Raw genomic sequence first — 24,368 nt, forward strand, 5'->3', positions numbered from 1 at the left:
AGCCCGTGTGACACCTGACACCTACGTAAAGATGGAAAAAGAGTTCTTCGATGAGATGTGATAGGAAATGGCACCGCCTCATTTTTATAGCTCTATGAATCACGGTTTTCTCTCTTCTGCCATACTTTGGTTTCAAGTATTCATATAAAACGATGTGAAAGAGATGGTTTTGTATTCAGTAGTCAATGAATAAAACTGTGAGAATGCGCGCAGCACTTGAAATGTGGTAGACGCAGCCTGGATCTTACTAAATGGTTTTCATCTGTGGAAGTTTCTTCATTCTTAGGCTGTTCAGATGAAAGTAATGAAGCTAAATATATATAGTATTCCATACAATTACAATTGAATATATATAGTATTCAACACAATGTATGTTTGATACGATGATACCAGCACCTGGATGAAGTTTGGCTTAGCATATACTTGCAAACAGGAACCAGTATCCCTAGAGAGTCCTGAGATCAGCTCTTTCTAATGTCACGAAAACTCCATTTTTGTAATTTCTAATTTAATTTTAGATCCAACTCCTCCACTTTCTAAAAAAACCCCCGCCACCCAGATGCCGAGAGCGCAGCAGGTCCTCCAAGCTCCTGCAAAGGAGCCTCCTTCGCGGAGACCCCCCGGCCCCGGCAGCCCCTCGGCACCGGCACCGAGCAGCGGAGGGGACCCGGCCGCGGGGCGCGGCCCCGGGTGCGCGGCGGCCTCTCCCGCTCAGGCCGTTCTCCTCAGGCTCGCGTGGGGCCGGCTACGCGCCTGCTGACCGTCCTGCCTGGGCTTCTTTCCCCGTGCTGGACGCCCACTCGCGAAGCTCGCCGCAGCCGGGCGCTCCAGCCAGCCCCGCCGCGGACGGGTCCGGCTCCGCGCTGCCAGCGCCCCCCCAAGCCCACAACCCCGCAGCAGACCCCTCGCCGCACGCCTCCCCCGCCCCGAGGCCCACCTTCCCGGCCGGGAGGCGGGTGGGACGCGGCCGTGCGTCCCGACCCGCGGGGCCGCCCAGCCCCGCTGCCCACAGCTGACATGGCGGCCGCGGGGCGCCCCCCCCCCCCCCGCCCTCAGCGGGGCCGGCAGCGGCGGCCCTTCCTCGGCCGGCCCGCAGCAGGGCGGCGGCGGCGGCTTCCGGCGAAGCCCTCTTGCCTTCAACAAAGATGGTGCTCCCCGCGCAGGCTCCGCGGGCGCCGGGACGCCCCGTGTAGTTCCCCACTTCCCTCGTGTAAGTACGCGGCGAGGGCGGAGGGAGCTCTGCCCTCACGGCGCTCGCCGCCCCGGCCGCTCTCTCGCCCACTCCGCGGTGCGGTGCCGGCGGCCCCGCTCGGCTCGGCTCGGCCCGGCCCGGCCCGGCCCGGTTGCCCCCGCCCGCTGCCCGGGCGCCGCCGAGGGGGAAGCAGCAGTAAAGGCGTCAGCCCGCGCGGTGCCGAGGGGCCGGGCGGCGGCGGCCCCCCGCGCTGCGGGGCCGGGGCAGGGGCCGGGCTTCCGCGGGGCCGGCCGGGGCGGCGGGGGCCGCGGGCCGGCGGCAGCGCCCGCCTCCGCTGCGGCAGCCGAGCCGAGCCGAGCCGAGCCGTGCCCGGAGGGAGGGCGGAGGCGAGGAAGGCCGGGGTGCTGCTGCCTGCCGGGCCGGAGCCGCGGCGGGAGGCTCGGGGCTTGGGTGCCGGCAGGTCGGGCAGCCGGCCCCGGCGGGCGGCAGAAGCAGCAGCCGCCAGACCTCGGTTACAGGGGAGAAGTTAAAAGCAAAACTTGATTTTTTGGGGGGAGGTTTTTAACCTGGAGGCATGCTGTGAATAGCCAAAATCACTCACGGAGTAGGCAGGGTGGACCTTATTCCTAGCTAAGCAGGCACATGGGAGGGTACTTGGAATCATGAGCAGCCCGGTGCAGTTGGTGTTTGGGAAAATGCCAAGGTGTTTCTAGCCGAGAACTAAGTGAATGTTCTTTTGGGGATCGGAAGGGGTCTTTTTAGGGTCAAGGCTTTCAAAAGTTTTATCCCCGTTCATGGACAGATTCTCTGTCAGATCCAGAAAAACGCAAACCTGCCTGTGTTGGTGTGGAGATAAGTCAAGGACTGTGCTGGTTCAGCAGGAGGTGGGGGTATATTTCTGAAAATGTGGCTCTACAATGGAAAAGGTGCATTTTTAGAAGTATCTGGGGAGGGTTTGATCCATGTCATCTTTTGGTTAAATGGACATCTCATCTTTTTACTTTCCCTCTAGCACCAGCATTACTAGAGAAAATTTATTTCGAGCTTACTTTGCATCCCTAGATAGAGGCTACGATTAAAATTAATTTAAATTAATTTTATGTTGCACTAAACTCCGTCCCTGTACTGTGACGCACCGAAGTCCTGATACATTTCCCTGTCTGGCTGCTTAGTTCCTGACTCAGACATTTCCTTCTCACGGTAAACACACACAAAGAAATACTTTATCTTTAAAAAGACCTTAAAAATCAATACACCGCATCCTGGAAGTTTACTGGGCCAGTGACCTTGGTGTTAAGGGCTTTAAAACCTCAGTTGTGCTCATTCTGCAGTCAGCCAGCCAGAGGCCTTTTTCAGCAGAAATTCCCCCCCTTCAGATTCATGGCTTGATAGGCATTTTTCAGTGCACAAAGGTGCAAACTGAGATGGTTTGAAAAGGCCTTATTTTTGAAAAGCGTTGACCACTTTGATCATGAAGCAGGGGAACTCATCAAGTGCTGTACAGTGACCAGAGAAGTCGATGTTCCTCGTCTGGCACGTGGGCGAGGAGGCTCCTGGACGGGGCCTCTGGGTGGCCCATGCAGAATGTGAAGCACAAGAGCTTCATAGCGTCTGGAACAGTTTTCTGCCTGGGCTGAGATAACGCCCTCAGAGCTGCTTCTGAGTGCCTGTCTTGAACTCTGCAAGTGCTTCATGAGTTCAGGGGCAGTCAGGGAATCCTGGAAGGGAGAAATGGTGGGGATCTGCTGCCTGAATTTTATCTGGTTTTGCTTTAGTCCAGTGATTGCTCCCAGTGGTGTAAAGGTAGTGCGTGTTAGAGACCAGAATCGTCAGCTTCACCTGTCCAAAATGAGCATCCTAACATCAAATGGGGAAATCCAGTTCTCTTTCTTGCCTGCTCTTTTTCCATCTCCTTGCTTGCACTATCATCTCACTCCATGATGGAGTTTGATGTTTGAGCAATGCTTAGCAAACTAGCATTTTTTAAGGACCGGGATAGCTGTTTGATTCCCAGATGACCCCTAGACAGTAGGTAGGCACCTCAAAATTCACTTCAGTATCCAAGAAACGTACTGGGTAACTCAGGAAAGATGGAGTCCTCCTGGGAAGGTGCCATCCAGCAATGCTTTCAGCACCGGGGGGAAGTGTTTTCGGAAAGTGGCTTTATCAGAGGGTGTCACAGACAGGGTTTTCCAGTCTCTCTCTCTCGTGGTCCTATGCTCTTGCATTCGGTCCAAGATGCCATTTACATGCCTGTATGTTCTGTTGGTTGCCTGCCCTAGCTTTTAACAACCAGGCCAACCAGCCAACCTTTGATGGGGCCTTGGGAGTCAGTAAGCACCTCTGGTGATATAAAGGCTTTAGCAGGTTTCTTACAAAAGCTTTGAAAATCTCTGCCTCTCCTTGTATCCTCAAGCTGAATGAAGCACATTTTCTGCAAGGTCTAGCTGTTCGAACAGCAGCTTCTAGTTTAATTATCAGAAACTCTCTTGTTAATCGCACTCAACACCTGCTGCAGTTTTTTTACTTCATTAATTAGTCATGAGAAAGTATTTAATTGTATTACTCTGTCATTTTCCTTTTCAAGTGCCATTAATGGGCCTAGGGATATGTTTGTCGTTAAGGACTAGACTAGACATCTTGATTTGGTTCATAGGTCTGGCACGGGCTCCCGATATGATCTTTGATGAGTTGCTTGGTCTCTCTGCACCTTGATTCCTCTTCTGTAGAGTGGCTATAAAATGCATCTTTTCCAGCTTTTGTCTAGTCAGAGTATTGGTCAAGCGGAATGGAAGCTGGCAGAGGGTGTCCAGTTGCTTCCTGTGAACACATTAGAAGGGTAAATACCAAGGAGGGAGAAGAGCTACTTAAGCTAAAGAACAGTTTTGGCAGAACAAATGCCTATAAATAGCAGGTGGATAAATGTGAGATGGAAATTCGAAGAAAGTTTCTCATCGTCAGATCAGCCGAGTTCCAGAGCAGCCTTCCAGGATGAGTCAGGGAGAAGAACGACCTGGTGCATTAGGCACATTTCCACCTCTCCTACAATTAAAATGCATCGCGTAGGCCAAAGCTACCTGCTGACTCTGCCGCTGCTGCTTATCTGTGGTGCATCTACCAGTCTTGCTGCTGCTTTTGCACTACTGCAGCAAAAGTGCTGCAACAGCAATAGTGTCGGAGGCATCTGTAACAGAGGTCAGGTGTGACATCTCTCTACCTTTTTGGCTGTGGAGTCTCTTAAGGACTGGCAAATGCTCTAGCTGCCTTTAGCATGGACCTTGACCAGTTAGTGAGCAGGATTATTTGGCATGGTTTTTATTCCGGCGAAGGACTGGTCTTCACAATGCCAAAGGTTCTCATCCTGTCTAATATTTCCCAGATATGGCTGCATTTTAGGTCGGGAGACAGTGGTGGAGATCATTAATAGTTTTCATTAACAGATCATTAATAGAAAGAAGGTGGTGGGGATCATTAATAGTTTTCCCAGGTTGGTGATTCTGAGTTTGGCATTCTTTCTAAAGGTTGCCAGGTATCAAACATCACTTCTGGCTGCTAAAGATTGAAGTATTTTAATCTTCATGCATTTCCCTACTCCTTTTCTCACGCTTTAGGTTGCCAGATGGATGCCAGAGACAAGCAGCTTTTACGCTCCCTGCGCCTGGAGCTCTGTACAGAGGTGCTGGTGGACGGAGTTGTTATTCAGTATCTCTACCAAGAAGGGATTCTCACGGACAGTCATGTTCAAGAAATAAAATCCCAAACCACCAGCCAGAGGAAAACCATGATGCTCCTTGATATTCTCCCCACCAGAGGACCCAAGGCTTTTGATGTGTTCTTGGATTCCTTACAAGAGTTCCCATGGGTTAAAGACAAGCTGATGGTGAAGCGTAAGGAAATGACAGTACAAGATCCTGCAGGTAAGGCCGACATTGTTGTTGCTGATCTTTTGAAGCTTGTTTTCAAGCCGTAGTTTTGAAAGTATTGAATGTACCAGTAATTCCAAGTTATGCGTTGTGTAGATATGGAGCACGATACCGAAAAAGGGGACAGCCTGAATTTCCTGGAAGCCAGTCAAATGCCAGGAAGTATTGCAAAGTTTGGGGAGTGAGCGGGGCTGAGTTTCAGGAGACCGGGAGACAGTGGGAGAGGCTGCCTTGGGAGAGGCTGGGATGTAGGAGGACCCAGACTCCATTACCTCAAAGGGAACGGACTACAAAAAGTAGTTTTGACTAGCTGCAGAACAGTCTCTTCACCATCCATACCTGATTATTGTTTGTTTTATGTATGTTTTACAGTGGTTTGTTTCTGGATTGTTCATGTTGACAGAATTTTTATTTACTTTTATTATGATTTTAATGTAATTTTGATTTAGTACCATATGCTAGTTTAGATTTATTTAGTTTATTATGTTTACTGGAGTGCAAATATCTAGGATCATTACTTCCAAAATTGCTAGCCATTGCTTAACTTTAAAACAAATTTAGGAACTAACCAATTTAGTGGGTGTTATATAATCTTATTTAGTCAAATCTCTGGCTTTCTGACATTTAAATGTACTTCTAAAACTAGTTTTCTGGACTTGATGTTTGTTCAGAAGTGATTTCTTTACCAATCCGTACATGCAATTGTTCAGCTGTTTTGAAGTCAAGACGACTGCTGAAAATGCACATTTCTTGCCCTAGATTCTGGCAGCATGCACTGGCTGTTAACCTCGTGTTACCAATGACATAGTGAAATAGTTGTCAATTGGGAACATCCTTTCCAAGCAGCCCAATTAACCTTTCTCTAAGCCCTCCCTGCCTCCCCCCCCGCCCCGGCCCCATTTGAGTTTGGTCGTATGTATTTTGATGCACATGACGTGTGATTTTTCCAGTGTCAGTGTGCTTTGCATGAGACTGAAAGCCTGTGAAGATGGGTGACTAAGACCTGTTGACCGTCATGTGCACTGCGTCCCAGTTAGCTGCACGTTCAAGAACATTTTGTCAAGATCTGCTGGACAAATCTGACATTATCTTACCTTAGGACATTTTTAATGGAATATTGTGACAGCTTGTCTTTCTGTTGGGTCTCTGCGGAGGTTGCTTTATGCTTGCTTTGAAATGGGTAAATAATTTTCAGAATTTGGGAAATAAATGTCCTGTTCTGCTCATAGGGGAAAACACTGCAAGTTCTCAGCACAATGCAAACTTGCGGCATTGAGTGTGTTGGCAAAGACCTTGCTCGCTGTTATGGCAAATCCTGTCATGCTAATGCTCTTTATTTGCCTTGCACATCAGCCTGTTCATTTGCTAATTGCTGGTTAAGCTGTTGAATAATCCTTACAGTTCCAGAAACTCACACAAAGCCATCGAGTACAGTCAGGATTGCGTAGTTTGTTACTAGAAAAATTGTTTCTGATTTTTGTTCTTTTGGTTGTTTTGTGGATCGCTTGTTCCCATTCTTGATCGCTTGTGACTAACGTGCTGGATTTATGCATATCAGGTTCTCCAGTTTTGAGTGGGCTGACTGTACTTGATAATCCTATTGCCAAATTTTGTGTGTAAATTAGAAAAGGCTTCCAGATTAGATCAAAGGGTACTGTTATTTTTACTGTGGCAATACAGAGTGTAAGAACGGGATAAGAGGCAGATAGCCAAGTTTGTTTTAATATTTAGGCATGGTCTTTAGAAGCCAAAGAAAGAGAGCACCATCTGTGCCCTAATAAATGCTGAGTGCACCCTGGAATGAATTGGAAACTATGGTGGCATCATCAGTGCTGATTACATGCACGAAAATGTGGTTTGGGATAAAAAGCCTCGCTTTGCATTCTAAACAACAAACTTGTAAGCTTTTGTCTCGGCAGAGTACTTGAGCATATGCTTGGCCTTAAGCATGGAAAAAGCCATTGGCTCTAAAAAAACTATAAGCATACTTAAAATTAAATGTGTTCTTTAGTGCCATGCTAGATAACTTCTGCCTTATTGGAAACAGTTCTTATAAATGATGATTTGTCAGTGGTAATTTCTTGTAAAGAATCCATTTGTAGTGAAAAAAGTCTGCCACATACACAATACCTTTTTTTAGACCCTAAAACTTTTAAAATTGAAGTTGGTTTTATGGCCCCAGATTTTTAAATCTCTTTTTCCTTTGAATCATGCATACTTATGGAAATCGCATGCCTGCTGTTCACTTGTTTATGCTCAGTTAAAATTCTGTTTACTCAAGCAAATATCCTCAGTTTTTGCAGATCTTTTGCAGGACTAAGGACTGGTGGCAAGTTGTTCCTTGAAGGAAGGTTTTATTTTATAGTCTTTCACTTCTCACTGACTACATGTAGGATTTTTAAAGTCAGTAAAAGCAGACTATTAGGTTTTCTTTATCTGAACATAAAAACTGTGGCATATGCACAGTGATTTTTCTATGTAGGCCTTTGGATTATTGTGCATTTTGTTCAAAGAGATGAGGCTTTCTATCTTTGCTTCAGCTGAGAAATACAGTTTGTTGGTTCCCAGTTAAAAAAACAAAATCACAACTGTAATTGTTAAGAAGCTTTTAATTTATTTTCTTCCCCTAGTAAAAAGAAAAGAAAACAAAACAAAACAACAAAACAACCAAACCAAACAAACAGCAATTTCAGGACAGAAATAAAAACATTTTTGGTGATGTAGTCTAAATATGATCTGGTGGACTGAGCAGCTACAAAATGGAAGCCAAAGTCTGAGACCTAAACAAGACACTGCCACTGACTCATCGGGAGCCTTTGGGCAAATTCTTCCAAGTCACTGGATTTATTGATTCCCAAGTTGTGTAACTCGGTGTAATGTTCATGGAGCAGCATAGAGTGTAACTGTAAATTGGCCCAGGATGCAACCCAGAGTATGCTGTTTGGCTGCTTGCAAATAAATGAACTTTAAAACCTGTGATATCCTGACTTTTATTGCTGAACATCAGTTGACTTAAAAATAATAGTACTGTATACTGTTATCTGCTGTAGTTCCAAGGAACACAGAAGACCCTAATCCTGCAGAGCACGAGGAATAGTTTTTCCATAGCAATCAGGAGACTGACATGCAGGCAGGTAGGGCCACTTGCATCTGTATAATTGCAGCAAAGATTCCTTCCCCTTGCTTGTTTACTTTATGCACAGGACAGCCTTTTGCCTAGAGTCACCTTTCTCCTCTCTCGTATGGATCTGTCAGATGGCCACAGCTTTGGGGAAACCTTTTCTCAAGGTAGGGAAAGCATCATTGTAAAACTCCAAAATCTCAAGAAGAAAATTAAGTCATGTGCTTTTGGAGGTAAATATTTATGACTTTAATTGATTTCAGGATGACAGGGTGTGTTTCTTGCTTGTGTAAGAACCTGTGATAAAACAGTTCACCCTGTGCAGAGTGGCATTGCAAGACTGAATCATTATAAACACCAACTGCAGCATGAGTTCCTGGTTTTGAAGATCAAAACTTCTGCCGTAGTAAGAGTTAACAGAAATAATGTGGGTCTGTTACACTGGGAAAAGACTATTCTGGTTTTTCTGCCCTAGTTTGGATAACTTTATGCCTTTGTCAGGAACATAAATCTTCAATATAGTATTATAATTCCTATGAAAAACTACAGCTGTTGGCAACAGAATTCCATTCTTTCTAGGAACAGCAAACAGTTACCCAATATTTTTTGCGCTGAATAAAAAAATACAAGCTTTGATGGTGCTTGTTTATCAGAATGTTTTTCTAATCTCTCTCTGCTCGGGAATTTCTCTGCCCAAGTATTATATTTCTCTCTATACTATATGTTGCTATAAGCTTATTTACTTCTAAAAGTGTTAGTACTGCACCTCTTTGTAGTATAGATGATTTCTCCATTCCACAGGAAATCGCAGCATATTGAGAAAGAGAAAAGTCTGAGATACAGCGTTTGCCAAAGGAATCCTGCAGCAGCCGTTGCTATCTGGCAAATGTTAGTGAATTTGGGGCATGGAGTTACACAGAATCGTCTTGGGAAAGCTGTTCTCTCACAACTAAGCAAGGAATATTTTCTAATGCGTGATTTTGTTGTTGTCGTGGTACCCAGTCAGCAGTCTGCATTAGGGTCCTGTTAGACTTGGGTGAGGTTTTTTGGTTTGAACGGATTTTGGTGTGGTTGGGGTTCTTCCCTTGATGTGTGGGGAGCGTGTATTCTTGTATAGCTATATAAAGCTTCATGTTGTGTAACACTGTGGATGAAGCATGCAAATACAAAACAAAGCAAAACATGTACTTCTGCTGAGAAAGCCATCCTTCCTTTCCCCCCCCAGCTTTCCCAAAGTCCTTTTTCCACAGCTGGGTTGTAGGTTTCTAAGAATTCGGATTCAAATGCAACAGCATTAAGACATGGGGAAGTTTAGCATCTCTTCTTACCTTTTGTTGGCTGCTTCCTGCCCTCTTCCTGTCGTGCTTCCTCTCACGTCTAATGCAGTGAGGAAACAGCCTGGTCTCTTGCCTTTTCCATTTGGATGTCAGATAGGAAAGCAGCTGATGAATTCCTTTTCTCTCTCTAAAATGGTGGACAGAAGACGGTGGTTTTTTTTCTTTCTTCTCTTTCCCTCCCCTCTCTTGTATAGTCCTGTGGCAGAAGGGGGAGTTTCCTCCCATGTATGTCTGAAAGAAAGGGATAGGCTTAGCAGCCTTGGCCGCACTGGATTGACCTGGAGATGAAGGAATGCCCTTGTGCCACATCCCAATGCCTGGAGGCTATAGAAAATGTTCTCTTGTTCTCTGGAGAGATTCAAAGGCATCCTCGTCAGAGAATTTCCCAAACTCTTTTCCACATTCCCATCTCCCCTGAAAATCGGGTGTTACATTTACGGCTTTGGCTTTGTTCCTGACCGCAGCGAGATCTGTGAAGTCTGGCATTAAAGGTTTGTGCACACACTCAATATTAACAGCATGCATCATGACATGGACAAGTAATCAGCTTCCCTGGTTCTACAGAGCGTTCTGCATATGTATTTTGGTTTTAATGTGTGTATGAACGTAAGATTTTCTTTTCTTTTTTTTCTTTTTACAGTTTAAGGAATATTTGCTTAGTTACTTTTTTGCCGTGTTAATCAGCAGCTGTGTTTATGCTGCTTACATCTATGTTTTTGACTTTGAGAAGCCTAAATTGTAGGCATCGCTGTTAAGAACTATAGCGTTTCCTGTCCAATCTCAAACAGTTTCTTTCAGGTAAATTAACGGAAAGATACAACCATAGTTGGTGTCATCCTCAGTAACACAAATATGTGAGGCTAATAATAATATAGATTTCATAAAACGTATAGTCCCTGGAAACAGGAGAGGAGGAGTGAGTTCTGGCAGGTGAGGTGTTTGGGCCAGCTGTGCCTCATCAACTGCTCATAACCAGTGCCGCTAAGAGGAAGCAATGGGTAGTTGGGATTGGAGACTCCCTGGTGTAGGGAATGGAGACGTCCATCTACTGACCAGACCTGATGAATTCCAAAGTTTGCTGCTTCCCCAGGGACTGGATCCAGGACATCACAGGTTGCCAAGGCCTGGCCAATGATCAGACTTTGCTACTCTCTCGTGTGGGCACTAGTAATAATTCAGCAGATTAAAGATGACTGCAGAGCTCAGTGATCCCATGTGAAGGGATGGAGCCCAAGCAGTGTTCTCCATCCTGCCATTCAAGGGGAAAAACCTGGGCAGGGGTGGATGCATCCTGCATATTCACACCTGTCTGTGCACCTAGTGTCATGGCAGCGCTTTGGACTCTATGACCACAGGACCCTTTTCAAGAAATGGGGACTGCTAGGGACAGATGGGATCAACTCAACAGTGTGGGGCAAAAGTGTCTTTACCAGCAGGCATGCTGGGAGGAAGTGGAAGTCTGCACAGTTGCAGCACTGTGATGCCGTTGGATTTGCAGAGACACGGCGGGGTAGTGCACACAACTGCAGTGCCATAGCGCGTGGCCTCAGGTTCTTAGACAAGGATGCCATTGCAGTCTCTTCAAAGGTGTGTCTTGAACGCCCAGAGCTTTGCTAGTGCCTGGGCAACAGGCTGGTCAAGAGCTCATGGGTTAGGATCAGAAGGGAGCTCAGTAAGACAGACACTGTGGTGGCATGTTTTATAGGGCTTCCCGATCAAAAGGAGGTAGAGCCTGGAGAAGGGAAGATAGCAGCTTTCAAATACCCACAAAGAGGATATCAAGAGAAGACAGGGATAGGCTCTACACAGCAATGCATGGGGGGAAGATGAGAGATGAAGGGTGTTAATTGAAATGGGAGGTTCTGACTGGCTATAAGGAGAACTTTTCATCATAAGGGGAGTCAAGTGGAATGGGGACCCAGAGAGGTTGAGTAGTCTTCATCCTTGGAGGTTTTCAAGACCTGGCTGGATAGAATACTGAACAACATGGTCTGATCGCAGAGCTGACCCTGCTTTGAACAGGAGGTTGGACAGGAGACCTCCTGAGGTCTCTTCCAACCCGAATTTCCCTATGATCCTATGAAGCTTTCTTAAAAGAGTGCTTCTATTGCAGGCCCTGGTTCTCTGGGAAACTTTAACAACCCTGATGTTTACTGGGAATGTGACACAGTACAGCGATCCAGGAGACTTCTGGAATGCAGAAGGGACGGTATCTTGATGAATGTCCTAGATGAGTAGACTAAGGGAGGTGGTCCGCTGGCCTTGCTACTGACAAACAAGGAACAACTCTTTAGGGATGTGTTTGTTAATGTCAGTCTTTGCTGCAGTTACCATGCAGTGCTCAAGTTTAAGATACTGAGAGAAGAGAGGAAAGCAAGTAGCAGAGTAAAGGTCCTGGACTTTAGCTTGTTCATGAAACTGGTTGATGGGATGCTGTAGGAGACAATTCTGAAGGATAAAAGCACTCAGGAGATCTGACTGATCATCAAGGAAAGCCTCTTCAGAGCACAAAAATGGTCCATTCCTACGTACAGGAAAAGCAGCAGGCATGGCACTGGTGAGGCTGCACCTTGAATACTGTGTTCAGTTTTGGGCCCCTCACTACAAGAGAGACATTGAGGTGCTGGAGCGTGTCCAGAGAAGGGCAACGAAGCTGGTGAAGGGTCTGGAGAACAAGTCTTATGAGGAGCAGCTGAGGGAACTGGGGTTGTTTAGTCTGGAGAAGCGGAGGCTCAGGGGAGACCTTATCGCTCTCTACAACTACCTGAAAGGAGGCTGTAGAGAGGTGGGTGTCAGTCTCTTCTCCCAAGTAACAAGGGATAGGACAAGAGGAAATGGCCTCAAGTTGCACCAGGAGAGGTTTAGATTGGATATTAGGAAAAATTTCTTTACTGAAAGGGTGGTCAAGCATTGGAACAGGCTGCCCAGAGAGGTGGTGGAGTCACCATCCCTGGAGGAGTTCAAAAAACGTGTAGACGTGGCACTTCAGGACATGGTTTAGTAGTCATGGAGGTGTTGGGTTGATGGTTGGACTAGATCTTAGAGGTCTTTTCCAACCTTACTGATTCTATGATTCTATGGCAGGAGACCAGTTTGGCTGAAAGGGGAACTCCCAGCTCAAATTCAAAAAGGAATTGTCTGGAGGTGGAAGTGAGGACAGGCTACCCAGGAGCAATATAAAAGCATTCTGTGGGCTTTTAGGGGTAGAGTTATGAAGGGCAAAGCTCATCTGAGTTTGAAACCATTCAAGGATGTGAAGGACAAGAAGATGGACTTCTACAGGTGCATTGGCAGTGGAAGGAAGACTAAGGCAACCACTGATGAAGGGCACGGGAAAGGCTGGGTCTTCATATGCAAAGTCTGCTGTCAGTTGGCCCTGGTCTCTGTGCCTAGTAGTGGAATTTGGATGAGGGAGATGCTGTTTATAGTAGAAGAGAATTGAGTTAGGAACTACCTGAGTAGAGTGCACATACACAAATCCATGGAGCTGGATGGGATGTGTCTGAGAGAGCTGAGGGAGCCAGCCTATGTCTTTGAGAGGCTGTTTTCTGTCATGTTTGGTAGGCTGTGGTAAGCCAAAGGCACAAAGTGCAATGAAGTGACTGGGAACAGCCAGCTCGGGTTTACCACAGGTAAATCAAGCTTGACCAACTTGAGTCTTGCCTTCTGTGATAAAATGATTGCCTCTGTGAATGACAGCAGTAGATGTCGTTTAATTAACTTCAGCAAGGCTTTCAGCACAGTCTTACAGCATTCTTGTGGCTAGCTGGGAAGGTATGGACTGAATGGGTGGACTGCAGAGTAGGTGAAAAAAAGGCCAGACCACCAGGCTCAAAGGGTGGTGGTCGGTGGTTCAATATCCATCTAACTGGAGGCTAGTTACGAGTTGTGTTCCTCAGGGCTGACGGTGGGACCAATTCTGTTTAACCTCTTTGTCAGTGACCTGGGACATGGGAGGGACTGTATCTTCAGGAAGTTTGTAGGTGAATTAACTTTGTTTGCACACTTGTCAGTTTGTGTTCTGGGATTTTCTGAACTGTTCCTAAAGCAGGAAGGCAGGATGACTCCAGGCTTTGGGGATCATTTGACACAGGAGAGCGGGACTGCCTCTCAGAGGGATCCCAGCAAGCTGGGTGAATGGGCCAGCAAGAACCTTATGACGTTCAGCAGAAGTAAGTGTGAAGTCCTGCACCTGGGATACAAAATTCCTGCAAAATAACACAAGATGGGCACTGACTGGCCAGTTGCAACTCTGCAGAAAAGAAGCTGGATGTCTTGATAGACAGCAAGTATGATGATGAAGACTAACCACACACAGGACTGCATCAGCAAGAGCAAAGCCAGCAGGCTGAGGGAGGTGATTATTCCCCTGTACTTGGTACTAGGAGGCTGTATTTAAAATACTGTGTCTAACTTTAGGCCACCAGTACAAGGGAGGGATTGACAAACTAGAGAGTCCTGTGGAGCACCACTAAGGTGGTTAGTTTGACATGAAGTACAGGGAAAGGCTGAGAGAACTGAGTTTGTTCTCAGAGAAGAGAAGGCCAAGCAGATTCAGAAAAGGTGGAGTCAGAGTCTTCCTACAGGTGTGCAGCAAAAGGAAAAGAAGTGGCAGCCACAAGTTGTAGCAAGGGAAATTCTGATTGGATATAAGGAAAAAAATTTCACAAGACAGGTTAAGCACTGGCCACCAGAGGTTGTGGCCCAAGTAGGGTTGCCCAAAGAGGCTGTGGAATCTCCATCCTTGGAGACAGTCAACACTCAACAGTAGAGGACCCTGAGCAACCTGATCAGACTTTGAAGCTGGCCTTGCTTTGAGCAGGAGGTTGGACTAAGTGACCTCCAAAGGTCCCTCCCAACCTAAATTTTTCTGTGATTCTGTAAGCTTGTCATCATTCTCTGTGTACTCAATATGTGGCATTTTAATCCGAATATAACTGGTGCTGACATAGGACACTGTGGATATGTATGCATGACTTCTAGTTCAGATTAGGAATGTGCTTTTTAAGTGAATTGGCGTGTTTGAATTAGATTTCTTTCAGGTGAATCTAAACAGGAAAATGTGCTCTGGGTGTTCACAGAGTCCATAGGACCAGACTAGAGCCAGTTAGAAGTGAAACCTTCCAGCTGTGTATAGTCTGAATGCCAGATCCTCAGTGTGATCTGTGTCAGTCTATAGGTCTTCTCCTATTGCTCTGTGCTGTTTGCTAATATAGACACAGCCTTTTCTGGCCAGTGGATGAGGTGGTTTTGTCCATAAACACCTGCAGTCTTGGAATCATTTCTTCCCAAAATTCTGTGTCCATACGTACATGTAGATGTAGATGTGCATCATATCAGGGACGTCGCTGCATGCAAATAAATGCTTTTTTTTTTCTGTGATTATTTAAGTATCTCTATTTCCCAGAGTTTATAGTACTGTTTCTCATCTTGGGGTACGTCCGTTCTAAATGGCTTACAGGGTTCGTTATCTGTAGTTTTCCATTAGACAAAATATCTTAATTCTCTGTCCATTTTCCTCCTCAACTTGCCATCACAGTATGATAAAATCATGCCCGTGTCTTATATTTTCAAAAACATGCATAGTTGCAGGCCTCTATGATCCTTGAGATCTTTTGTTAATTGTTGCCAGCTTCCCACTGTTGGTCTTGTCTCAGGATGTGGTGAGGGAACCATTGAAAAAGCTTTGTACAGACAATAACAGTTGTTTTCTAGAACAGACTGGAAACTTTCTTGTAAGGACCTGATCCTGCAGCTTGATAAAGCCACTTGTAAACATGAAAAAGCAAGATGCAGTTGTTATTTTTGCATTATGTCATCAGCATAGGCCTTCTGTTGATACTAATTAACGGCCCGTGTGGCCCATAGGTACACATTAATATATGCTCCAGAGTACCTGAGAGAACTTCCTACTTAAGACTTTGTAGACTGCTTTTCATGACATTTTTCTTCATTAATATTTTCCCGGAGAGCTGGCCAGCTCTTCTTTTAGCACCTCCAGAATTGCCTTGGAGCTCCATCTGAGAATGTTTGTTTAATTTTTGTATTCCCATTGCATGGGGAAAATCTATTGTCTTTCATAAATTAAGTTTATGAATGCTGGTTTTAAAAAAAAAACAACCAAGCAGCAAACACAGCCACCTTAGCTTGCATGTCTTGTGGAGGCTGCATAGCCATCCAAAGTCAGTAAAAAAGTTAATGAGTGTCTCACAGTGAAAGTCTGACTCCAGTGAAGTCAGAGGCCAGAATCCTGTTGACCAGAGCAGGACAAAGGTCTTGCCACTGATGACTGAAATATTCTCTCTGGTGAAGAAATGGGTGCTATGCTGTCTTCCCTACACTGACATGGCAGCATGTCTCGACCTTCAAAAAAAAAATCATTTCTGCAGCTGAAAAGCTGTTACTAGTTCAGACTCTGCACTCCTTTGGCCTGTTGACTGAGAGTATCAGCAGTGATGCGACTTACTTCTCACTGGGAAGTGTCACTTGGATGGCAAACATCAGGAAGTTCCTCTAGGATACAGGTAATTATGCATGGTTATTATATCTTGAAGCCCTCCCTGCATTGCCATACACAACTAAGCTTTCCTTCCAGATTTGTTTACGGTCATATATATGTTGATATGAATGAGAGCTAGAGCACCCAAGTATCACTCGTTGTTACCTCATAGTGATGCAGCTGCAGTTTATCTTGTTAGAAGATTTATGGCTTTGTATACAAGACTTTTAAAGCCAATTTTTATCTATTTGGCAATTGTCTGTGTAAACAGAAAACCAATCTTGTTGCTTCTTTTAGCCATTGGACCATTGTTCCAGTATACCGCCAGATTTTCTTTTAAAGTTTTTTTCCTGCTCTTGCTTTGTCTGTGAATAGATTTGTGTTCCCTCACATATTGATGTATCAGCAAGGAGTTGTACATGTGTTTTGACAAACACCTCTGCTGCGAACTGAAGTGAAGCTTTGGTGTTTCTTCCAATCTACATTTAGAGAAGGAGCCGATTTGATTTATAGTATACAGTTTGTGTGTGCAGGAAATAAGCATTAATGCATCGGGTCAAGGGGAATAAATTGCCATTAGTGCACCACTTCTTCTGGCAGCCTTCTTAATCTTAGTGTTTCACCACCTTGCCTGGGATTTTCAAAAGGACTCTTAGTTAACCCAAGCTCACCCAACCCTCCTCCCGTCAAGGTCAAGGGTAAGCTCCCCTTGGCTTTAAAGAAGGCAATTTTAGTCCTGTGCTGATGCTTTTGAAAGTCTTACCTTTCATTTGTAGTTAATAATATGTTGAGCTCTTTAACGAACAGCCTGTTTCAGTCTTTGGATCTTTCTAATAAAACGTGCTACGGCTGAGTGAAAGGGCTTTACACAGGTAAAGGGTTGACTAAGCCCCTTGCCAGCCCTGGGGGTCTCTGGCTGGCTCTGGTGGGAGGTGGGCTTCCGCCACAGGCAGCTGCGCCTGCCTTTAAGCAGGGGCATATGAATCCTCGGCAAAATAACCACTGAGAAAGGAAAGCTGGAACGAAAAGGAAAACCAGTACTTTCTAGCATTTCTATGTGAAGAAAGTATTTATTTAAATATGTTTTTATTTACTGTAGGCGATGGCTGTGTTTGCTCAGCTTTTCAAAGCGACATGTTCTTTATTCTTGCTCCTCTTCTGTTTAATTAAAAAGTCATGTATTTCTCTGTGATCCAGTTCTGCCACATCCCACATGAGATTAGTTTCATCTTCATATCCTTGAACAGCGATTGCTGCAGTTAGGATTGCAAAACGCCCTCATCATTGCCCGGGTTCATGCGCTCATGGTGGATCTGAGGAGTTCACCTGCAAAACACTCCTTTTAAAAGCAAGGTCAGGTTATAGCTAGAAATGCCAGCCAGCTGTTTGCAGTAGAAATTAACTCAGGATTCTTGGGGCATTCCTCTTGCAGGCGCCTGGATCCAAAACGGGAAGCCTTAAATCTTTCCCCTCCCAGCTGCTGGCGGCGCCCGCAGCCAGGTCCCCGGGCACCGCAGCTTTTGCCGTCGCAGCTCCCCGGGCGCTTCAAAGCCTGCTCTGGGCAGGTCCCCGGCTGCCCGCCTCTCGACAGTGCCGAGCAGCACGGTGCCTCGCTCACAGCCAGCATCGGAGAAGCCAGCATCGGAGAATCAATCCAGTGATCTCGCCCACGGGGCCGAATCCTGTGGGCGTTCGCGGCGCACACCTGTCAGATGGGGCTGCGTCCCTGCCAGCAGCTGGCAGCGAGGTGCAGCTCTTTGCATGGAATAGTTTAATATTAATATGAGCCCACAGTGTAACAGGTAGGATACCACCTTGTGACTTGACGTCTTAGACACTTCCCAAGTAAGTGCATCTATGGTTTATATGAGCGGTGCCCCCTCAGCTGTGTTTTATAAATCTTTGGTGGAGGCATTGCTCCAAGAGAGAGCTCATATCTTGAATTTTGACTAGAATTCAATTTGACTAGAAGGACTAGAAAGTCCTTCCCAGTAGTTGAAAGAAACATATCTAAGTCCCAGAAAGAGATAAGATAGGGCTTGAGTTCCTCTCCTCCTTGTTTCACCTGGGCTAATTGAGGCAGCTTTTCATTTGGCACACTGGCCTTTGTGAATCCCCTTCTTAATGCCCCTAACTTTCCCTAGAAATTGTGCACGGATTTTAGCAAAATAATTCAGACCTGTCCTGTGGGAAGGGGATTGATGATAAACCTGTGTCTCTCCTTGCATCTGAATCCAGGAGAATTGACCCTATTACTGAGAGTCTCGTTTTCATTTATCACTATTTGTTTATATATTTCATTCATCCTAGTTCTCATATATAGCAATGTTATTGTATCTTTAAATGGTTCAGCTAAGTGCACGATCTTCCTTCTCCTATGCAAACTGTAAATACATACACTTCACTTGTCTATGTAAAGTTGTTACCTACATTAGGGATTTTTTATATTCTGGTATGATCAATGGGTAGAATACAGGTAAGAAAGAAATGTGTAATACATGCTTAGCCCAAATGTCTACCCTTTTATTAGAAGGCTGTTACCATGCTTCTGTTTAGATAAAATTAAGTTGGCCGGCTGCTGGCATGGCACTGCATTGATCTGGTATCTTGCACAAGACAAAGGCCTGAAAGGAGCTCCTCAGTCTTCAGTAGGTGATGGTCATCTTACGTGGTTTCAATATCCCAATTAGTGAAAACACATGTGTTGCTAAAGTTTGTTTAATTGGAATAGCTAGTTAAGAGGCCTGAGCTAATATATTTTTTTGGTCAAACTCAACCTGCAAACATTTGTTTGTGTGACTGTATGCATGTTAGCATGCTCACTGGCCTCACTCGGATTACTTGTGTCTAAATTTACTTTAATTATCCACATGATTGGGCCATAATGTATAAACAGTCTGTAGGAGTGAAAACAACTGTGTTTCCACTGAAGGATGCACAGGGAGTCCAGAGGGATATTACAGAGTTGTGTGTGTCTCATTTGGGTTCTGTTAGCATTTTTCTTTTGTTTTTCAATTTGTCAACTACAGTAGTATAAAGAATAAACATCAAGTCGTTCAGAGAAAAAGTGAATCTCAGTCGTGTGGTGCCTTTCTGTTCAGACTAACACCAGGAAGAACTGGAGTGTAAACCCTTGAGTTTCATGCTCTAGCCTGCTGCATGACACGGTGTTTTCCTGGCTAATGCTGATCAGAGGCATTCCTAGTGTGATTATATGTCCACTGCAGTGTTCATTTTGCCTTTGGTATGTGCACCCTCTTACAAAATTCTTGGCATACCAGGCTCTGGTTTAGAAGATTTCTCCCCGTCTGTTTTATGAAGCCAGATAAGAAGGGAACTGTTATTTACAGCCATGAATTTATGATCTAGAATCATAGAATAATTTAGGTTGGAAAAGACCTTTAAGATCATCGAGTCCAACCATAAATTTAACAGCTTTCACTTCCACTGCTCAGTAGCCTACGCACTTGGTAAAATTCCTCCTGTATCACTGAGTATTTTTGTTGACAAGGATTATATTCTGATTAAGAAAGCAGTGTGCGGGGTTTTCCTCCTCTTGCTCTGCCTGCACAAATGTACTATTTCTTCCCATTCAAAACCTCTTTGGTAAGTGCTTGAAATCACTTTGGGACTTTTTTAAGAAAATCAATCTTGATAACGATAGCAACAGTGATCCTGTGAAATTCTCTGCAAGTCTTCTGTAATCATCCGTAAATGTTAGGGAAGGCAGAACTAGCTTTTTGCTTTTGTGCATAAGCCTTGCACGTTGGTCTTAAACATTAGATTGTGTATAATTGTTAGTGTCTGGCCCTCCTGATAGTGTCCCCCAAGATGAATTTCACCATTGTACACTTCTTCAGCTTGGTTTTTCAACTTCAGCATTCTTTCATTGAGTACTATCAAATATTGGGTAACTTTTGTCCTTAAAGCTTCAGAGGTCTAAGTTAAGGAAATATACAGGATGTCCATGTCTTGATACTGCTTTTATGCCAATTGATTCCTCCTGGTGTGAATCGAGGAAGGGTTATGAATTACTTGTGCAGGACACAGCATTACAAGTGCTTCTTGTACTAAATAATATGCTGTCCAATTTTGCAAACCCTCCAGTTTATGTACAGACAGACACTATTTTTTGTATGTGCTGTTCTTACCTTGTAGGTTCGTTCTGGGAAACTGTCGTCATGTCAGCAACATTGTCTGAGATATGCATATCCAGACAAGCCTGGAGCTCTTCAGGCTTCATCACTGTCTTGCATTGCTGCCTGTGGGTGATCATGAACTCTTGCCACACGAGACTGGAGAATACCAGAAGTCCTGGAACTGGGGATCTCATAACTGTTAATCCTGGAGCATCAGAGCGGGCACACAGTCCCAAAGCATGCCTGTTCCTGGTGGGGAGAGGGAGGTGGTAAGAGATTCTGTACTGCCAGGCGTTAATTAGCCTTCTGATTTGGCACCAGCTAACATTTGTACACCTCTAGGGTTTGCATTGATAAACAAAGTCCTTTTCTCCTATTCTGTGTCATAAATGTGGCATAGAATTTTTTATGTGGCATAGAACTTTTTGCTTTTTTTACTGCTTAGTTCCTATTGAATGTACAAGTCCTTGCCGTAGCCCTTTTTCCTTCCATAGAGCTACCACCATTTAGTTACTCAGACTGCTAATTTAATCTTGTGCATCAAGAAAAGCATTTATATTGTCATATTATTAATGAAGAGTTACTCTCTGAATAGATGAAGTCCTTTGGTTTATTGAGTAAGCTAATACAGGAGCAGGGTATAAAATCCTCTGGAAAGCCACTTGTGATCCTATACCCCTTCCATGTACGCCCAATTCTAAATGGCTCCCTTTCTCGTTATCTGGTTCCAGTCATGTCTGAGCTACAACTTTTGAGCCTTTTCCCCATTCTGGATAGCTTTTTCCTTCTCAGTTTACTATTTCCATATGCATAACCCTTTCACAGGTCAGTTAACGTTATGACATATAGTTGATTTAATTCCGAGGTCATACATAGCAGAGAAGAGGTTTAATAGCATTTCTGTGAACAAACTGAACATCATTGTATTGCATCTTCTTTAAAAATCTAAAAGCAAAGTTATTACTTGGACTTTCTCTAGGATTGCATGTTCTGCCTTTGTCAGGATGTTTGGAGTGGGTATGTTATTGGATGTTTGGAGTGGTAAGGTGTTTCATGTCCTTTCTTATGAGCTTCGGAGTCCAATGGTATCACAAGGTTAAAAAAAATGTGATTAGCACATAGAATATATAAAGTATGAAGAATTGACTGCTTTGCCTCACCATAGGGAACTCCTGTGAGTTATCTACGTGCTTGTTTTCTGCATGACACTGAAATTGGATATCGCGTTTGGGTTTTTAGATATAATTTCTTCCTTGTGTTAAAAATTGTCAACACCAAAATGACCCTGAAGTATCCTCCTTCTACAAAAGCTGTTCATCTTTCTTTTGCAGTGGTAACATTCATGCTTGCCATCATGGTCTTTTATCTTTTCCAGGTTGTAATATATCTGATATAAATTCTAAGGCACAGTTGTGATTACTGCTTTGTCCTTAAATCATTGCAGCTGTGTAGCAGACACCCACTGATTCCTGACCACAGCTGATGGGCTTACTCCTTGTACTATGTTTTATAGATCTCCTCGCCTTGGTTTTGAAAAAGGGGCATTCTCAAGACTTAATCATAATCCTATCCTATCCTCTCCTTGCATAGCCTGCACTACAAACTTACCTGTGTTCTTTGCCTTGCCTTTGAGCTGTAGGGGCATATAGGCTTGGATGGGGTTTTTTTCCACCTATGGGATCCATTATGTTATTAGTAATATTCCTTCTCCTATAGTAGTCTTGCAGTTGCTCAGAAAACTTCCTCACCCATGAAGTCTTAGCTGTAAAAGGAGAGATGCCTGAGGTTTGTTCAGCATTTCCATAATGGGATGAGAGATGATGAAAGGACAGCCATGCTGGGTCTGTCTTGCTCAATATACCCGCCGCGTCAAGGAACTCACCATTAACCTTTGCCAGGCTCTGTCAAGCTGGACACCCACAGCACCATGAGAAGGAAGCTTGACGAGGAGAATCCCAACAGTGGGGTAGGACCTTTTTCCACTCCCTTTTGCTGTCCTGTCTCCAGATAGAGAGGTGCCAGGTGGCGTCTGCTGGTTTCTTATGTGCCTTTGGGAAATGGTGTCAGGGATGCCTTGTTTGAGGCTCCCCTTTGGCCCCCTATTCTTACCTTTTTTGAACCTCATGACCCTCAAGCCTCTCTCTTTTTCCCTCGATCTTCATATGCAGTCATTTTCTTGGTTTCCCCACATCTAGCCCTCTGATGCCTGTCCCAGATAGGAAAGCCAGTCAGGACAGTGGTCTAGGAAGGATAAACTGAGAGTAAACATTTAATCCCAGGGTTTTCAGTGACTGCCTTTTTAGGCATAGGTTTTAGTACTTTGGTTTTTTTATTTGACTGGAGGTAGCTAATCAAAGTTCTGTCTTTTAACACCGCAGTCGTCATTATTTTTGTGCAAAGTGATAATACAACACATACCTGAAGAAAGTACATATGCCATGTCTGGAACACCAAAATGAATTACCTCAGACATAGAGGCAGAAGGCAATCACTCAAAACAAGGTATGATTTAGGATCAAGATACAGGAAATGTGCTATTAGATAATCTTCCCCCACCATTCCAGGTTTATAAAATAAGTATTGGCATCTGCACACAAAGGTGGTTGGTGCTTTAGGAATGCCAAAGAAGATGTAGCTATCTGACAGAACTACAACCAATTCTACGCTTGTTTTTGCCTACAGGTTATGAGAAAGTGTTGAGAGCTGTTCTCAGCTTTGAGTGGGTCACCCTGTTTTGGTAGCTTGAATTCAGAATATACATACATACCTAAGTAGTTTGTTTCCTATGGGAAATGAATGTGTTTAAGTAGCCGAAAAGAGGTTGTTCAAGAGAATTGGTGCTTCTGGCAGACCACGATTCTCTTACCTTGTGGTGTACCCAGGCTGGCTGGTGAACCTTTGGCCTTGGGAGGAAAACCAGCTGAATCTGTTGCTGTTCTTGGTGTTTTCTCATGCGGAAATCTGCACGATTGAATTATATTTAGTACAGAAGAGAGCTAAACGGCTTGTCTTTAGAATTGTTTTATATCACTTACTTTTTTCCCTCCGTACAAGTTGGGTGTGTTATGCTCTAGGCAGCACCCACCTGAGCTGAGTCTTCTCAGAAAAGCATCTTGCACTTTGAACAAGCAGTACGTAGCAGCTGGAGCTTTGCCCCAGTACAGACAGTGCGTGTGTTGCATTTATACTGTAAAATACACCAGAACTTAATTCCAGGGTAGTTTTCTTCGTGACTAAAGCCAGAGGAAAAGCTGAAATTTGCCTTTTTTCTACAGCTGTTTTGTAGAATTTCAATTAATCTTCGAAGCCTAGTAATTGGTCTAGTTTTATTACGAAGTCTTGAAATGGAACTTTAAAGGATCACTTCCGTTTGGAGATAAAGCCAGTCATAACTCTTTCTGCTACAAGTTGAAGATTCAAGTTTTGGTTTGTTTTTTTTGTTTTTGTTCTGAACACAAATTAACTCTTTTAATATCAGGAAAGATTAAGGAAAAGGGGCTCTTGATGTATGAAGTCCTGTCCATTCTGTATTTTCTCATCATGTTTCTTAGTAGTTCTTGTTTTCTTGTTGACCATGAGAAACATGAACCACAGGTAGAATGTATTTTTTTATCAAAGTTTTTGGTAAACCGACAAACTTCTGGGAACTAGGCAAGGCTGTCTTTTTGTCGCTCCTTTGTCTTTCCATTATATGTTTTTTTGGTTTTTGTTCTTACTGTGGTTGGACAGTTGGATTGTAATCTGTAAAGAAAAATAGGTAGCAGGACCTTTAGACAGTGACATGAAAAATAATTTAATTTGTTAATAATTTATTTAAATTGCTGTAAAGAACCTCACCTATGGAGTAGAAGTCACTGCATCACCTGCTGACTTTTATTATCTACATCTCAAGGAGTATATTTCAGGTGTACTCTGTGATCTGCCCTTAGGAATATGCAGGGGAAATCTGAACTTCAAACCAAGTTAGTGTTAGGTAACATCTCGGAGTAGAAACATCTCATTTTCCCGCCAGGCTCCGGGACTAGCGAGAGCACTCTTGTTAAGAGGCACAAAGCTCCCAGGCTTCTTAAAGGCTAGCAATGATATCTTTTTTTTATTAAGAAGCACATAATAAACTAAAAAAAAACAACTTGAAAGCCTTGATCTTGTGTAGGTGC

General features: G+C 44.3%; 1 protein-coding gene across 3 annotated transcripts in view; it reads left to right on the forward strand.

Annotated features, from left to right (window-relative positions):
- The first annotated feature begins 748 nt into the window (after positions 1-748).
- CRADD (CASP2 and RIPK1 domain containing adaptor with death domain) overlaps positions 749-24,368 on the forward strand; it is an 82,641-nt gene continuing 59,021 nt past the window's right edge. The window contains exons 1-3 of one of the 3 annotated variants that reach the window (XM_072865303.1): positions 752-1,210; positions 4,804-5,109; positions 20,231-20,499. In XM_072865303.1, the coding sequence (XP_072721404.1) occupies positions 1,018-1,210; positions 4,804-5,109; positions 20,231-20,484 (753 nt within the window). In that variant the 5' untranslated portion in view covers positions 752-1,017 and the 3' untranslated portion in view covers positions 20,485-20,499. Of the gene's footprint in view, positions 1,211-4,803; positions 5,110-20,230; positions 20,500-24,368 lie in introns of those variants that run through there. The other 2 variants (XM_072865287.1, XM_072865292.1) reach the window with 2 other exon arrangements.

The sequence above is a fragment of the Ciconia boyciana genome, chromosome 1 (assembly GCF_034638445.1).
Source record: "Ciconia boyciana chromosome 1, ASM3463844v1, whole genome shotgun sequence".
Classification (NCBI taxonomy): Eukaryota; Metazoa; Chordata; class Aves; order Ciconiiformes; family Ciconiidae; genus Ciconia; species Ciconia boyciana.